General features: G+C 47.3%; 1 protein-coding gene across 3 annotated transcripts; it reads left to right on the top strand.

Moving 5' to 3' along the window:
- Positions 1-1,245: 1,245 nt before the first annotated feature.
- On the top strand, positions 1,246-17,293 carry vkg (viking). Of its 3 annotated transcripts, none has more exons than NM_001273142.1 (9): positions 1,246-1,318; positions 2,216-2,400; positions 10,680-10,862; positions 10,925-10,969; positions 11,136-13,746; positions 13,845-15,762; positions 15,826-15,940; positions 16,002-16,225; positions 16,293-17,293. In NM_001273142.1, the coding sequence occupies exons 2-9, from the start codon at positions 2,308-2,310 to the stop codon at positions 16,924-16,926; spliced, it is 5,823 nt and encodes a 1,940-aa protein (NP_001260071.1). In that variant the 5' UTR covers positions 1,246-1,318; positions 2,216-2,307; the 3' UTR covers positions 16,927-17,293. The 3 variants fall into 3 exon arrangements, with proteins under 3 accessions (NP_001260071.1, NP_477190.1, NP_001260072.1); NM_057842.3 differs by lacking the exon at positions 1,246-1,318 and adding an exon at positions 1,992-2,085; NM_001273143.1 differs by lacking the exon at positions 1,246-1,318 and adding an exon at positions 1,992-2,139.
- The last annotated feature ends 1 nt before the right edge of the window (position 17,294 follows it).

Here is a 17,294-nt window from a genome sequence, read left to right as displayed (position 1 = left end):
GTGGGAGGTGGGTGGTGGCACCATGGCATATAGAACGGATGGGCGACGGGTCGTCGTATGTAGCAACACTAATCCCACAAGTTAACATAGTCGCTGCGGAATGAATGAAACTTGGCGATAAGTCCGTCGCTGCTGTTGATATGCCACATGCGACTTAAGTTGCTCAATAGCACATCAGCTTCGTTCCGCCGGAGCACCTCCCCGGGAGCACCTTCAACCAGCTCTCCGGCTCCCAGATCCCAGCTTCCAGATCGCAGCTACCAGCTCCCATCTCAAAATTAGCTGATAGCCCCCGCCCTGAGATCGGGCACATGGCTTCCGTTTTGGTCCGCCCCTGCGGCTCCTGCTTTTTGGACTTTTTTCGGTGCTCGGGCAAGGGAAATTCCGAAGGCTTCGCTATCAGGCCAATGTTCTAATTATAACCTCATCAAAATTTTGTGTGTACTTACAATAAGTATGATAAAAATATCTAAAACTTAAAGGATAACAAAAACATGTGTAAACATTTTATTGGCATATACTTTACTTTTAATAGGATTATAGTCCTTTTCTAAGTTTTAAAAATATTCTCTAGCTTTCAAAACTGATATAATTAATTTGACAAAGGTTTTGAAGATTAAATCTCTTTTTAAGCTTTACTTGGTATATTTTTATTTGCTATATATAACTGATTATTCAAATCATTCCATTCTTTTCTAAAACAAAATATTTTAGTTTGATTGATTTTAGTATGTCGATGCAATTATTGTTTCAAAGAATGGTCTTTTTTCGATTTTTTTTGTATCTATCTACGCTTTATTAAAACTAAATGTATCTTAAATGAAATTTCATTTTAAGTGCCAAGTTTTATACATACTTAAAATAATTATTGTTATTTAATTAATAATAATTATTGAGATCCATTCATTTTGATAGTAAGTACGACATAATACTTACTAATACCGCTCTAAACATAAATTAATAAGATTTTAAGTTGCCGAAGTGCGACATCATTTAATATCCTAATCACAGCAGTTTCCTGAGAAGACATATATTCAGGCCACTGGGCCATATCCGACTTGCACGTACCCTAGAACAAAAGAGCTTTCCCAACTAGAACGAGGCCTTGATTATAGCCGCCCTATCAAGACTTATTTCAAAACACTGTGGCCCCGAAACCCAAAATCAGGCTCGAATTTCGAAAGGTTCCCATTTGGCTTTTCTGCGTCGGACTTATTGGAGCTTAAAACTCATGTTCGGTTTTCAGTTGATCAGTAGTTCGTTCTAACAGGAAATACTCAGCCATATCCGTCTTATCAGCCTCACATATGCCATATATGTAAGTACTAAATGAAAAAGCCTTAACCTAATCACGAGAAGCGCGACAAACAAACTAGCATCTAATTGTATTGAAATCACTAGGATAGCTGGGATTGAGTATTAGAATAGCTTTTACCCCGCAAGAAATATCGTGTGTCGCTAGTTGGAACTATCATTTAAGTTATATGCGGATGGTTATTATGTATAAATGGTATGTGCCTGTTAGTAATAGTTAGTAATAGTAACATTAATTAATAAATTATTTAATAATTTGTATTTTCCCAAGAGACGTGCCTAATAAAAAGAACAAAGTGAGAATCTGATTGATCATACCCCTTCAGGGATACGGTACCAAAATGGGAAATAGAATTTGTATGCTTAGAATCGGGCCGCTTTGATTTGGTTAGAGGGCTCTGCTCCTCATTTCCTCGTTTCAAGGCGTCAAAGTGCTAAATTCCGAACCATAACCAGAGCCCGGAGTCACATCTACATCCAAACCTCCATCCAAATCTCCATCCAAAACATCCATCCGGGCCTGTCCCTGGCCTGTGCCTACTACACTCACACTGCTGCAACTTCCACTTGCGATAGTATTGGTGGGCCGAGAGCCGATCGCGAACGGCCGAACTTTTACGAGTGGAGCCGAGCGTGCCGAGTGTGCGGGCGAAGAATTCGAATTTCTTTAGCGGGACTCGTGTTTAGTAATACTTCGAACGCTAGACGATCTCCACATGTGGGGAGAGTGCTGTGCCCGACGATCGCAGCAGCAGCAAATCAGCGTTTTCTGTTAGTTTCCCACACTTTTCCGATCGTCAACTCTTTAATACTTGATTTGCTAATGTCGGTTTTATTTGAGGGCATTTTATAAGAATCGAAAATTCTTCAATTTCTAATTTTATGCTTATTTCGTTGGCAGTTTCGTGTGTGTTTTAAGCGGGGAGAGACAGAGGCAATTAGATAGAGTGCGACATAAATACGTTGCGGATAGGACCAAAGGACCCAGCGAGGATGTTACCCAGAGATCTAAGGCATCTCTCGGGTCTTCTGGGCGTCGTTTATCTGTTGGGCAGCCTGGTTTCCGTTACCTTGGCGGATGGAAAGGTAAGTGCAATCGAAATGCTTAGTATAATATCCAAAAATTGACAGCTCTTTAAAGACTTGGATTGAGAAATGTATAGATTGTAGTGCAATAACTTTTTTCAACTTTTTTTTATGTCTTAAAACAACTTAGGAAATGATATTTAAAATAAGGCTCTTACTATTTAAAGTGCTTCTCAGACCATAACCGTTTGAATTTTATGAGATTGCTAAATACTAACCAAAGTGCTTGTCAAACTGTATATGCCTATTTCATTAACGCAGCATTTTTAAGTTACTTGAAGCTTATAACAATAATATTCTTAATTAACTTTGAAAGAAAATTATCATGTCCACCAATGCTCTCCAAACTGTATCCGTAGTCATTGATTTCGCATTTACATAGTATCAACCATAAACAACTATGTAAAATTGGGTCAGCTCGGAGCTCGACTCTTAATCACCGCTGCTATTGTTATTGTTATTCTGCAGCACTGCACTCTCTGATTTATTCACACTTCCGGCATGAAAACATCGCGTAGTTGCAACTCTTTGGCTTCGACAGATAATTCCTTTCAGCTCGTTCCCGATTCCGGGGGTTCAATGAAGTCCAAGTCCAGCTTGGGATCGATTATGTCATTAAATAATTTTGGCAACATAATTTTGTAGGTGAAGAGGTTGGCGATAACGCCCATTGATAACCCCCCTAATCTTTCAATTTGGAGGACATTGCTTTTTTGGCATACCAATTGTGGTTCGCCATTGAACGTTTCCGGCTGGCAATTAGAATTATATTTAATAACCGCCAGATTAGTCGCTTAATTGGCATATAATCATTTGTAAAATGAAACGGGAATGAGTATGAAAAACAAAGAATGCGCAGGTTCTTAGTTATTACCCCAATTGAATAGATTATTATTCAAAATAAGACACATTAACCATTGAGGTTGCGAATATTTCATTTATTTATGAATGATTTTTTAAGCAAACACAAAAATGATTTGACACAAAAGTGCGAGGCAAACGCAATACTCAATGTTGCCCCAAAAACTATGCACTACTTTTTAACACCGAGTTGCCCAATTCAGTGTACCTTGTGTATGTACCAAATTAAATTGAGTATTAATATTTAAATGGCTAGGGATCACAGAGATTTCGTAATGCTGGATGAAAAATGGAGCACATGCCGGCGGCACCTACTTTTTGATGGCATTCGGCTGGTCTTATCAGGCTGCGACTGATCTACACACATTTAATTAGACCTATTGCTATGTTGGCGGCATTGACGCCATTGATAGCATGTTCCGCTGATTGCGACATGGCTTTCTAGACTCGAATTTAGAATAAATACACTTTAGAATTGAAACAAGTGTCGCCAGCAGTCGCAGAGGCTATCGGCTTGGCTTGACTTTATTGCCTTTACCAGAGATCAGAGTTTAGTTTTCATACCAGTTGAGCAGTTAACTCAATGCACAATTCGTGCACTCAATTCGTTGGGATCTGGAAATCTGGCCCCATCGCTCACGTGTTTGCCATCATAAGTGTGCAGCTCGTCTGACGACTTTGGTAATCCGATCCACAGCTCTTTTCGCACTCGGTTACGTGGTCAATGCCATGGGCTTGGGACCCTAACTCCCGGATTCCGAGTGAGAGCTGCCAGGTCTCCAGGTCTTGTGGGTTGCCAATGGAGGACTAACCGCAAAACGATGAAAAACTTGACTTCGCTTAGCTACCGTTGCTCGTGTTACCCTCACGATAAGCGAAGGCTTACAAAAAAAGTTGTTTCACTTGCAACAGTATTTGAAAACGATATAATTAATTATATCCTGGGTGCATTAAGCTAATCTGAATAGAAGGGGATTCACATTTTTCGCTGGAATTAGTTTTGATTAGAAACACACATTGTATGTATGCCATTATTTACAATCTATAAAGAAATTTATAAAGGGAATTATCTGCTATGAGTAAGATATATTCATACTTAATGTTTTTAAGGGTATTTATTCCAGCATCATTTGAATATACTTATTAAACAGTTAACAGCTCTCAGGCAATGGCTCTAAAACTGTTCTCGCAATGGGTTTTGCAACCAGTTTGGCGCTTCATTAGCCGAACAAATGATTTCCTTTTCCGTTCCGCGAAAAGAGAGCCGATCGCTTAAGAGCCGCTTCAATCGAAGAGCAGAAGAGACAGAGAGAGATGAACTCATCGATTGCAGATGCAGCTGAGGCTTTCAATGAATGAATTTTGATAAATGGTCTTTATCAGTCGCTCTCCCCACTTTACCACTGCACCACTACCCCATGCACCCTTTCTCTTTTCTCCTGCACTTGCCCAGCTATAAATACATATATGGAAATGCCGTTATTGCCTGTGAATAAGTGTGCTCTTTCGCCAGTGCGCTTGTGTGTGTGTGCGCAGTTCGATTCCGACAATTAGCAGCAGCTCAAGTGATCGGTGAGGGGCTCTCTTGGAGAATCACTGGAATTGAAATGAAGAAGGGTTGCCGGGGTATGGCGACTTCAGGGGGTGAGGGGGTCGGCAATCTTTTGACGTTCTGCACCATTTCAAATTGGAATTGAAAGTTCTTGGCTGTTTGTTGTTTTGTTGCTTCTGCGGCGGCTGCTGCTGCCGTCCAAAGTCTTAGAAACTTCGATGGTGCACTTAGAAAAATCTTAACTACATACAAAACAATATCAAATAAATACATAATCTAAAACCTTCGAAATTTACCATGAATTCCGAAATTTTCTTATAAAAAGCTTGTAAAAATATTGTATTATATTGAATTGGTTATTTAAGAAGAGGAGTAATTTCTATCAAATTATAAAATTATGATCTAGCGGGTTTGATTATTGCCACTCAACCATTTCTTTCCGTGCACCTTCCCTTTCAGTCTTCAGTTTCGTTCTCCTTGGGTTTTGTTTATTCCCGATCCTGGTCCAAAGTGACCCGATGCTGCTGGCATAAATCACTGACCACCGCCGGCCAGACTGAGCGGGGCCAACTGGTGATGGGTGTCCAGCTGGTGGAGGGGATTTCGATCCAACTGAAGACCGCCCAAGAAAACGAAGAGCGGGGGCAGCAGCTCGGAGCTCGGACAACAATGATCATCATCTCATTGTTGGACTCCTTGTGGAAGTTTATTTGCGTGCTTGAGCTGAATTGTTTGGCGAGTTGCATTTCAATTTGACTCAATTATTTATTTATCTGCAACTGAATGCGGAAATTATGCGGAGTCTCGCTCTCTATATGTACGTGTATGTGTGTGTGTGTGTGTGTGTGCGATATGGACAACATGTCGTATGAGTGATATGGGCAGGGGCCACTTAGTAGCCGCCTTTGTAATGAATTTCGTGAATTGAAACGATTATTTATGAGCGAAGCTAGTGAAATTGGGTTATCAGTCATCTGTCTCATAACTGCAGCTCGCTCTTCTCCTTTTTTTTTTGCCGCCTTATCAGTCCGTACGGGCTCATGAAATTGATATTCATCTGAGCATTTGAAATTCTATACATATATACATATATTTAGACACTATATGGCATGTACATATGCATATGTGTACAATGTATGATGCGATTCCATTGCTGAGATTCCATTTCAGACGGCAGACATCTACTGTCATGGCTAAAAATAAATTCTGCTTAATTTGCTTGGTTAACTTTCTAGTGCTTTGATTGTCTGAATTATTTGCAGGCCATTGAGATGGTTAACCAATGGCTTCATGATTTCAAGCGATTTATAACTGGGTGAAATCTAACTGGCAGCTCCTTTGATGCAAAATTCGAACGATAATGGTTGCTGGCATGATGTGACTTATGATTTTAAGTGCATTTTCAAAAGGTAACAATATAGTTTCCCAATCTGACGAATGTATGTACATACTTTGATAGGCGATTCAATCACTTGGCGCTTCCTTATCGCCACCTTATTGACGATCGTTGCGAATATTAAGTTGTGACAGCCCGCTGTCCATCAATTTCAATGTTAATTTGAGTGCACGGCAATTAGTTATCATCTGTCAGGCTTGTGTCCAAACAATTATGCGCCACGATGCCGTAACCGGTCACTCAAGCAGATCCAACTGGGTTTTGCTCCAGACGCACGGTTACGGAGTGCGTGGGTGTTCTCCATGTGCCAGTGGCAGTGCAGATTCTTTTGCATCTTCTCCACATGTTGACTTAATGTCAAGCCGGAGCAAAATGATGTCATGCAGCAAGTGCGCCCGTCCAGATGTGCATCCATTACTATGCTATGCTCCACATGAATGTTGGTGTGAGTAAGTGCGGGGGTTGCCTTTTCATGTCAATCACACGCTGCTCATATGTTGGCCCATATTCGTTTTTTTTTTTTTTTACTGCTACCCTGTAGCTGTGCCCCAAAATCGGGCGTTTTTATGCCAACTGAATCTGGCATGAATCTGGCACTTTTGTAATGTGCAACTAGGTTGAGTGGTCAATAAAATGCATTTGTAGGATGTCAGCCAACTATTTGAAGTCAGTTTTGTGACTATAGCATGTACTTATGTATGTTTACCCAATAAAAGAATAACTTATATTTTACATTTTACTTAGTACTTGCGCGTCTAATACCTTCATTTGAATGCCTTTCATTGTTGCATGTGTGCAGTGTTCCAAACGTTTATGATGCACATTTAACAACAGATTTGTTGTTGCTATTGTTGATGGTGCAAAAAGTTCCCACTCCATTTCATGGGGCATATAAATGTGAAAATGAAAATGCGGTTGATTGATGGCGCGTGTTGTCTGACAGAGAAAATTGGGTCAACTGTGACGCACAAAAGGATCCTCGTCTTTGGATGCAGCTGAATCTTGATCTCGAGCTTGAGAAGTGTATCTATAAGATAGCAATTGCTAAGCATTCTATATCCAGCAAAGTAAAGTCTTAGGTATCCTCCTTGGCAACAAAGAACACACATTGATGTCTTGCCGTTTGCAACAGATAACCCCTTTGTCCGCAGCCTGAAACACGAAACTCGAGAAACAATACACATGTGCATGAAATACAATTTAATGCTAAATTTAAATGTATTAATTAATTCCGCTCTCCCTCCCGGCTTGAAGCTGTGTCCAGAGTCTTATCAGCTGTGATTTATATGTGACATTCTGATAATTATAATAATTATGCTTGTTTTTTGTTTTTTTTTTTTTTTGTATGCCACATCCGGGCGTAGCAGGCCACCAACTTTGAGACCCAGATTACCAGACGCCTCTCCCTCTCTCTTTCCTTAGCCCTCCATCTCTTTCCTCCAAGTGACTCCTTCTCTTTCCTCCAAGTGACTCCTTCTCTTTCCTCCAAGTGTATCCATCCCTTTCCAAGTCATTTCGCTGCGCTTTGCATTCCCTGAATAATTGCAATCCGTCGAATTGGTGGCCAGAGTTTAAGGTAGTATCGTTTACAGTTCGGCGGAAAGGCGAAAAGTTAGCACCCGAGGATTGTCATCAGATACCCAGGACCATAGACTGCAGATATATGCAGATATATATGTGTATATACAGAACGTCTCGGGCCAATAAACTTGGCTGCTCAGATGCAGATGCAGATGCATTTCGATGCAGCCGGAGCCGGAGCGCTCGTCACTTGTGCAGCTTTCCGCCCGGCAAGCGATTAGCGTGGGTGGGTGTGCCCAATTGTCGCCTCAGATATATGCCAGATATCAAGATATATCCGCGTGGAGGCCTCGCTCTGACCTTAAACCATGGCTTGGATGCTTGAATGCTTGGCTGGACGGGCAACTGGCGCAATTGGCATTAACATGTGTAAATGCGCTTAAGTGCGCGCCACTCGCACAGAATTTTATCTGTAAGTCGACATACATGTATGTATATAGTCCGATATATAGTCCACCGATCTGGTCAGACACAGTGGCGTAACAGATTGAATTAGCCAAGGGTTTAAGCTACGAAATGCTATACACTCTGTCCTCAATCCTCTCTAGCGCACTATCGCCTTAAAAGCAGGATACCCAACACCTGGTTAGCCAATTCGCGCAGACACGCGTGCCCATTGAGGAATGTTGGTAATTAGTTTGGCGAATATTCCCAGTCACTGCCTCTCCACTGCTGACATCGGCAGAATCGAGGGTATCGTACGGGTATATACATATATATATATGTATGTATGTGAAAGAGGAGCGCACAGTGCAACAGGCCAATTCCCTCGATTCCAAGTGGTTTCTCATCCCCCTGCCGCCAACGACGACGCCACTTGGCAGTGCGTTTTCCGTCTGCCATTAAAAAAAAAAAATCAAATTAAATACGAAAAAAGTGGCCCATATATGGCAGACACAATGTACATGTAGCATATACATGCATACATACATACATATATAGTTTGCTATATGTGGCATATGTGGCCCAGTGTCAAGTTCAAGGAAATTGCAGTGCTGTCACTTTTGAACGTCTTACCGCAACAATTTCCACAGTTTGACATACATTTGCATGCGAATATGGATATCTTCACAGATATATAATATATATAATATGACCATTTCGTTTGTTATCCGAGCAGAATTCCTTGGGTTTCAGATTTGGCAATTGATTGAATGAAATTCGATGGTGTCTCCTTGGATACTTTCGGTTTACCTGGCAGCCATTTCGATTGAAGGAATGTGTGCTGTGAAACAAAAGACTTGAATGAAAAAGACAAGAACTGATCGAAATAAATTCGTATTATCATAAGACTTGGTACACCCACATATTGTGATGTTTCTCACATTTGACTTGGCATTTCCAGCAATCGAGTGCAATTGCGTTTGTGCACCTGCAGCACCAGAATTTTTCGTTGGGGGGGGAGGTTGGAATTGGATTTTATTTTGGTATCTGCATTTTCTCGGATTTTTCATTTGTTCGCCCGGCGAGAACAACATCTTTTGGTTCACCGCAGTGGCAAAGTCTTTTTATTTTTTTTTTTTAATTTTTTATTCAGTGCTCAGTGTTGTTTACCTTTGGCGTTCTCGTTTCGGGATTTGGTGATGTGAATATTTGGTTAACAGATGGTTTGATCTCTATCGAGCAGATTCACTTCTGGGAATCGAATGGAGTAGCATCTTCCGGGGCTTTGAACTCCGCTGATGTCGCTTGTCTCAAATCAGCGGAGGTGTTTGTAAATCCAGAACAGAAAAGAATTTGCCAAACATTTGACACTAATTCATCCAGGCAGCCGACAATTAAACAACAAATTTCGTATGCAAATATGTTTAAAATATTACGCAGAGAACCTCGAAACATGCGTGCAACATGTGTGCAGTTTTTTTTTCTCCATTTTTAAATGGTTTTTTTTTTTGTTTTTTTTTTTTGAGGAACTGTCGGTGAAAAACTTGAACGACCACTGAAATTTCAAATTAATGAAGGCGGCCATAAATTCGGACTTTTAACCAGCATGAAATTATGTCAATTCTATAAATACGATAGGAATCTCCTATGTAGGCGCATGTTCATCGCCCACTTTTGCAACCTACCTCAAAAATGGGATTTCAAAGTGATTTCATAATGGGAGATATTCCAGATAATCGCTTTTTACCGAATTGCACACATTGTTTATAAATAAATGCACATTAAAATGGGTTAGAAATGCGCTGCCTGTGGATAGCATTGCCCAGCATTTTCCTCCAGCCATTTCCCCAACCGCATCTGCCACATTTTCACTTCGGAATCGCCTCAACTTCATTCCGAGGTCCAGTGAGCGTGTTCTATGCACTCGCTCAATTGACTGGGCAAAAGTAAACGTACTCATATAGAAGATTATCTCATTGCAAACGGAAACCGTGCAATTAAAGCTGCGAACTGCAGCTGAAAAATGTTGCAGCTCTACTTATTATTGTTGATTTTCTGGCTAAGGCGGCCCGAGATTTCGTTTGACTTTTGCAAAGGAATTAGCACGAATCCATTTATCCATCCAGCAGAAGGTCATTTCCGTAGGATTCCAGCAAGTTTGTTGCGGAATTCAAAAATAATCAACTTCACAGAACTACTAAAGGGTATCCGTTAGCTTAAAACTAATATATGAGTGCTTTACAACACTTATGTTTAAGCTGCAAGCAAGCTAAAAGAATTTAAATGAATTTTGATGTATACATATATACTAGCTGGATGCTAGTTCCTAGTTGGCACCATGAGCAAATGGCACAAGCAATAGAAAACGATTTGATTGTGACATATTCGATTGCCCAAACGAGTGTTTCAATCAGAGGCAATCAAGCCTGGTTCCATATTCCTTGGGCTACCGTGTGCTATATAGTTTATACATATGTACATATATATATATACGCTTGATTTCAGATCTGCAACACAACGCTATGCGACTGCAAAGGAATCAAGGGACGCATGGGCGCCCCAGGACCCATCGGAGTTCCCGGCTTGGAAGGACCTGCCGGTGATATAGGACCACCTGGACGAGCAGGACCACTCGGCGAGAAGGGAGATGTCGGCGAGTATGGCGAACAAGGCGAGAAAGGACATCGCGTAAGAAATCGATATCAAAGTATCCTTAAATGATGACTTATGCATGGGTAATATGTTTACAGGGCGATATCGGACCTAAAGGTGAAATGGGTTACCCTGGAATTATGGTGAGTAATAATTGTATCTTATAGATAGTTATTGTACATATTTCAAAGACTCAAACAATTTGATACTCACATGATCCAGATGATATCCAGGATATCCTATGAAATGAAATGAGACTAGTTCACAAGGCAAATTGTAATAATCTCCATTACTTCCTGGCCATCATAGGGTAAAAGCGGTGAGCCCGGAACACCTGGACCACGTGGAATCGATGGCTGCGACGGACGGCCTGGTATGCAGGGTCCCAGCGGAGCACCTGGCCAGAACGGAGTTCGCGGTCCGCCGGGAAAGCCCGGTCAGCAGGGTCCACCTGGAGAGGCTGGCGAGGGCGGCATCAACTCCAAGGGCACCAAGGGCAATCGGGGCGAGACTGGACAGCCTGGCGGTGTGGGACCGCCCGGATTCGATGGCGATCGCGGTAGCAAGGGTGACACTGGATATGCTGGCCTAACTGGCGAGAAGGGAGATCCAGGACTGCCTGGACCCAAGGGTGACACTGGCGCCGTTTCGGAGCTGCCATACTCACTGATTGGACCACCTGGCGCCAAGGGTGAGCCAGGTGACAGCCTATCCGGAGTGCTGAAGCCAGACGACACCTTGAAGGGTTACAAGGGATATGTGGGACTCCAGGGTGATGAGGGGCCACAGGGACCGACCGGCGAACAAGGCGCCGTTGGACGTAATGGATTGCCCGGTGCAAGAGGTGAGATCGGTGGACCCGGAGAGCGCGGCAAGCCCGGTAAGGATGGTGAACCCGGTCGATTCGGAGACAAGGGCATGAAGGGTGCGCCCGGCTGGACTGGAGCTGATGGATTGGACGGAAGCCCAGGAGAGCGTGGAGAGGATGGATTCACCGGCATGCCCGGTGTTCAAGGCGGCGCTGGTCCCCCAGGAATTTACGATCCTAGCCTCACGAAATCGCTGCCCGGCCCGATTGGATCGCAGGGAGACATCGGACCGCCCGGAGAACAAGGTCCACCAGGTCTGCCCGGCAAACCTGGACGCCGCGGACCCATCGGTCTAGCTGGTCAGTCAGGAGATCCCGGCTTAAACGGCAGTCGCGGACCGCCTGGTCGTAGTGAGCGCGGTGAGGCCGGAGACTATGGATTCATTGGACCACCGGGACCGCAGGGTCCCCCTGGCGAAGCTGGTCTACCCGGCCGATACGGACTGCACGGAGAACCTGGACAAAATGTGGTCGGACCGAAGGGCGAGCCTGGCCTAAATGGACAACCTGGTTTGGAGGGCTACCGCGGTGATCGCGGAGAGGTCGGTTTGCCCGGTGACAAGGGTCTGCCCGGCGAGGGCTACAACATCGTTGGTCCTCCTGGTTCCCAGGGACCGCCCGGTTTCCGTGGACTTCCCGGTGACGATGGTTATAACGGACTACGTGGACTGCCCGGTGAGAAGGGATTGCGCGGTGACGACTGCCCCGTGTGCAATGCCGGACCCCGTGGACCCCGTGGCCAGGAGGGCGACACCGGCTACCCGGGTAGCCATGGAAACCGTGGAGCTATCGGCCTCACTGGACCGCGTGGCGTACAGGGCTTGCAAGGTAACCCCGGACGGGCTGGTCACAAAGGTCTGCCCGGTCCAGCGGGTATTCCCGGCGAGCCAGGCAAAGTTGGAGCAGCCGGACCCGATGGAAAGGCGATCGAAGTGGGCTCCTTAAGGAAAGGCGAAATCGGTGACACCGGCGACAGTGGACATCGCGGAGATACGGGTGACGACGGTGAAAAGGGTCGGGATGGATCCGATGGTAGCAAAGGTGAGCGCGGAGAAACCGGACAACGCGGTGACTACGGCGATGCCGGTTACCAAGGACGCGATGGTGAACCAGGACGCGATGGTCGTGATGGAGCTCCCGGTAGAAACGCCACCACTCCCAAGGTCTACTTGATCGGCGAGCCGGGATATGACGGAATAAAGGGCGAGCGCGGCGATGATGGTGATACCGGTTTCAAGGGCGTCAAGGGTGAGCCGAATCCCGGTCAGATCTACGACAACACTGGTGAGCCTGGCGAGGATGGTTATACCGGACCGAAGGGCGTTAAGGGAGCCAAGGGCGAGCAAGGAGCTATTGGACTTCGTGGCGAAATTGGTGACCGTGGCCCGGCTGGCGAAGTTATTCCCGGACCCGTGGGTGCCAAGGGTTATCCCGGCCCAACTGGCGATTACGGACAGCAGGGAGCTCCCGGACTGCCTGGTCGCGATGGTGAACCTGGTTTGGATGGAGGCATTGGATACAAGGGACAACGCGGTGTACCTGGTCAGGAGGTGATTCAGGGCGAGATTGGGCCACCGGGTCGATCAGGCATTAAGGGCTTCCCCGGTGATGTCGGCGCACCCGGCCAATACGGACTCGCCGGACGCCCAGGACCGAAGGGTGTGAAGGGCGAGCAAGGACCCGATGGCGCAGTTGGACAAACAGGACTGCCTGGCAACAAGGGCCAGCGCGGTGACTTCCTGGTTGGTCCGCCCGGACCAAAGGGTCAGCCCGGACGCAATGGTCGCCAGGCACCGCACGGCGCCAAGGGGCAGAAGGGAGAGGTTGGCTCGCTGGGCCAGAATGGACAGAACGGCGCCAAGGGCAGCATCGGTTTCTCTGGCCGTCGTGGACTCCTCGGCAATGCGGGTCTGCAGGGATTGCCTGGTAGTCCTGGCATACCCGGTCTTCCAGGAATGATTGGCGAGATCGGAGAGCGTGGTGAGATTGGATACAATGGACGGCAGGGTGACATCGGTCCTCGTGGTCCCAACGGCGAGTTCGGACCTAAAGGTGAGCGGATATTTGGACTAAAAATCTAACATATAAAAAAGAAGCTACCACTTTGTCTAATCATGATCTATAATACCGTATACCTTGCTATCCTTTAGGTCTCTCTGGTGATGATGGACCGGATGGCTATCCCGGAGCTAACGGCCTTCCCGGACGCAAGGGTGAGACAGGAAATCCTGGATTCCCAGGACGTCCAGGCGCGAAGGGCGTGGCCGCCTACAGTGGCATAAAGGGTGATGACGGAGAATCCGGCTTGACCGGACCCATCGGATACCCCGGAGCTCCCGGAGCGAAGGGACAGCGTGGACCCGTTGGAGATTCGCAACCAGCTCTCGATGGAGTTGCTGGACGCAAGGGAGAAGTAGGCAGTCCGGGACCCAATGGACTTCCCGGTCGCCATGGACTGAAGGGACAGCGAGGAGATCGCGGTCTCCCCGGCCAACAGGGTAGACCAGGAGAGCCAGGAGCCAAGGGATTGGGCGGCTATCCTGGACGCAATGGAATTAATGGCCTGAAGGGCGCCACTGGTTTTCCTGGACCCCAGGGACCCAAAGGTCCTCAGGGCGAGAGCGGAGTTGTGGGCTTGGATGGTCGAAATGGTCAGATTGGTGATCAAGGACCACGCGGATTGATTGGTGAGCAGGGAGAGCAGGGTGAGCAGGGTGACGAAGGTGAAGTCGGTATTCCGGGTCGCTTGGAGAACCTGCGGGATCGGAGCTTCTATCGCGGCTTCACCGGAGATCAAGGTCTACAGGGTGAACGTGGCGAGCAGGGTGATATGGGACCAATTGGATTTATTGGACCTCCCGGCGCCAAGGGCGAACGCGGTGACATTGGCTATGCTGGACAACTTGGATTCGATGGAGCTGAAGGCCTTAAGGGCTTCCAGGGTGACCAAGGACCACGAGGTCCTCCGGGCATAACATTGCCCGCCGAGAAGGGTGACGAAGGCGTTGCTGGACTCGATGGACGAGCAGGACGTCCGGGACACTTTGGCCAGAAGGGAGCACCCGGACCACCGGGAGAGAATGGACCCAACGGTGCGATCGGACACCGTGGACCCCAAATCCAGGGGCCACCTGGACCTCAGGGAGATGTCGGCTTTCCCGGAGCACCGGGACACAATGGTCGTCATGGACTAATCGGACCAAAGGGAGAGCTTGGCGACATGGGTCGCCAGGGTGAGCGCGGTGAATCTGGATATGCCATTGTCGGCAGGCAGGGCGACATCGGAGATATCGGCTTCCAGGGCGAACCTGGCTGGGATGGCGCCAAGGGCGAGCAAGGATATCCCGGACTTCCGGGTAAGAACGGAAGGGTGGGTGCCCCAGGACCACGGGGACCCACTGGCGACGCCGGCTGGGGTGGAATCGATGGCATGGACGGACTCGTTGGCCCCAAGGGTCAACCAGGTGTAACATACTCCTACTCCATGGCCCGACCCGGAGATCGTGGTGAGCCCGGACTTGATGGGTTCCAGGGCGAGGAAGGCGATGGTGGAGCACCAGGACTTATTGGATTCCAAGGACAGAGAGGTGCCGTCGGATATCGCGGTGACCAGGGCGAGGTGGGCTACACCGGAGCCGATGGACCGCAGGGACAACGTGGTGACAAGGGTTATATGGGCTTGACCGGAGCACCCGGCTTGCGTGGTCTGCCCGGACCACAAGGTGAACCAGCGCCAGCACCGCCGGCACCCAAGAGCCGCGGATTCATCTTCGCCCGCCACTCGCAGTCCGTCCACGTACCTCAGTGTCCGGCCAACACGAATCTGCTATGGGAGGGCTACTCACTGTCGGGCAACGTGGCCGCCAGCAGAGCGGTGGGTCAGGATCTCGGTCAGTCCGGCTCCTGTATGATGCGGTTTACAACCATGCCGTACATGCTGTGCGACATCACCAACGTCTGCCACTTTGCCCAGAACAACGATGACAGTCTCTGGCTGTCCACCGCCGAACCCATGCCAATGACCATGACGCCCATCCAGGGCAGGGACCTCATGAAGTACATTTCGCGGTAAGTGCCAATTTCCTCCTCCCCTAGAAATCCCTTAGACTATTGACATGTCTTGTTCCTCAGTTGCGTTGTGTGCGAAACGACGACCAGGATCATCGCCCTCCACTCGCAATCCATGTCCATTCCGGACTGTCCAGGCGGCTGGGAGGAGATGTGGACCGGCTACAGTTACTTCATGGTAGGTTACTATTCTCAGCATAAGGAATTAAAGGTTAACCCACCGTTACCCAACCTTTCAGAGCACCTTGGACAACGTCGGTGGCGTTGGGCAGAACCTCGTCTCCCCGGGCTCTTGCTTGGAGGAGTTCCGCGCCCAGCCGGTGATCGAGTGCCATGGCCATGGACGCTGCAACTACTACGATGCGCTGGCCTCCTTCTGGTTAACCGTCATCGAGGAGCAGGATCAGTTCGTCCAGCCGCGCCAGCAGACGCTAAAGGCGGATTTTACCAGCAAGATAAGCAGGTGGGTTACTTGAGCAAACCCATTAGCTGTATACATATGTATCTACAATGGCGGTATCATCTTTCAGGTGCACGGTTTGCCGTCGTCGAGGCAACAGCTTTGTGGCTCGCACTGCAAAGTCCAGGGCAGATGCGTCTTCCGGTTTCACAGATGGTTCTGCCTCGAGTAATCCTTCGGGCAGTTTGAAAACAGATGGCAATTACAGGGCAAACTGGCAATCCGGCCGGTCTTCCAGTCCTGGCTCTCAGTCCAGTCCTGGTTCCAGCTCCGGATCCTGGTCATCTGGATCCAATGCCGGAGCTTATCCTGGCTCCAATGCCGGAGCTTATTCTGGCTCCAATGCCGGAGCTTATCCTGGCTCCAATGCCGGAGCTTATCCTGGCTCCAACGCCGCCTGGCAATCGAGGACCAATGCTGGATCCAGCTGGCATTCCGGACCCGTAGCAGGATCGGTCTCCAATCCGGGATCGTACTCTAGCTGGTCCACGGGCTCCAGTCCTGGTTCCAATCCCGAATCTAACGCCGGGTCCACGCGCTCCTCTTGGATCACGCGCAGTCGCGGCCCATCAAACTATCTGAACGGAAGGTACCAGCAAAGGGTTCACCCGAGCAACCTGCAGGCCTACGATGAGTATGCTCGCCATGGTGGCAATACCCGCCAGTACAACCGACGCCCACGCGAGGACACCACCGCCCCCTAGATTGCAGTTCGAACTAAGTAGCAGTTAAATATACGTCTTAAGTAATTTGCTATCCTATCCAGGAAACGAGATAACGATCCAAACCCCAACTCGAGTACCAAACAAACAAAACTTTAACCACAGAACAGTGCCATTTTCCGTGGAGATGTAATCTAATTACGTGGACACCAAAAACTAAAACCATATGACACATATGCCACATACCAAATATAATTATGGAATTATGGAAGAGGGGTCGAGAAGAGTAACCACTGCCTCCACTGCAACGAAAGTAAATCTTGTGCCCCTGTTGGGATTATTGTAAACGTAACACAACCAAAAAGAAAGCCCAGTTTTTTGATAAATAAAATGTACAACACATAAAACGA

This window comes from Drosophila melanogaster, chromosome 2L (assembly GCF_000001215.4).
Source record: "Drosophila melanogaster chromosome 2L".
Lineage (NCBI taxonomy): Eukaryota > Metazoa > Arthropoda > Insecta > Diptera > Drosophilidae > Drosophila > Drosophila melanogaster.
This window is presented reverse-complemented; position numbering and strand designations above follow the sequence as displayed.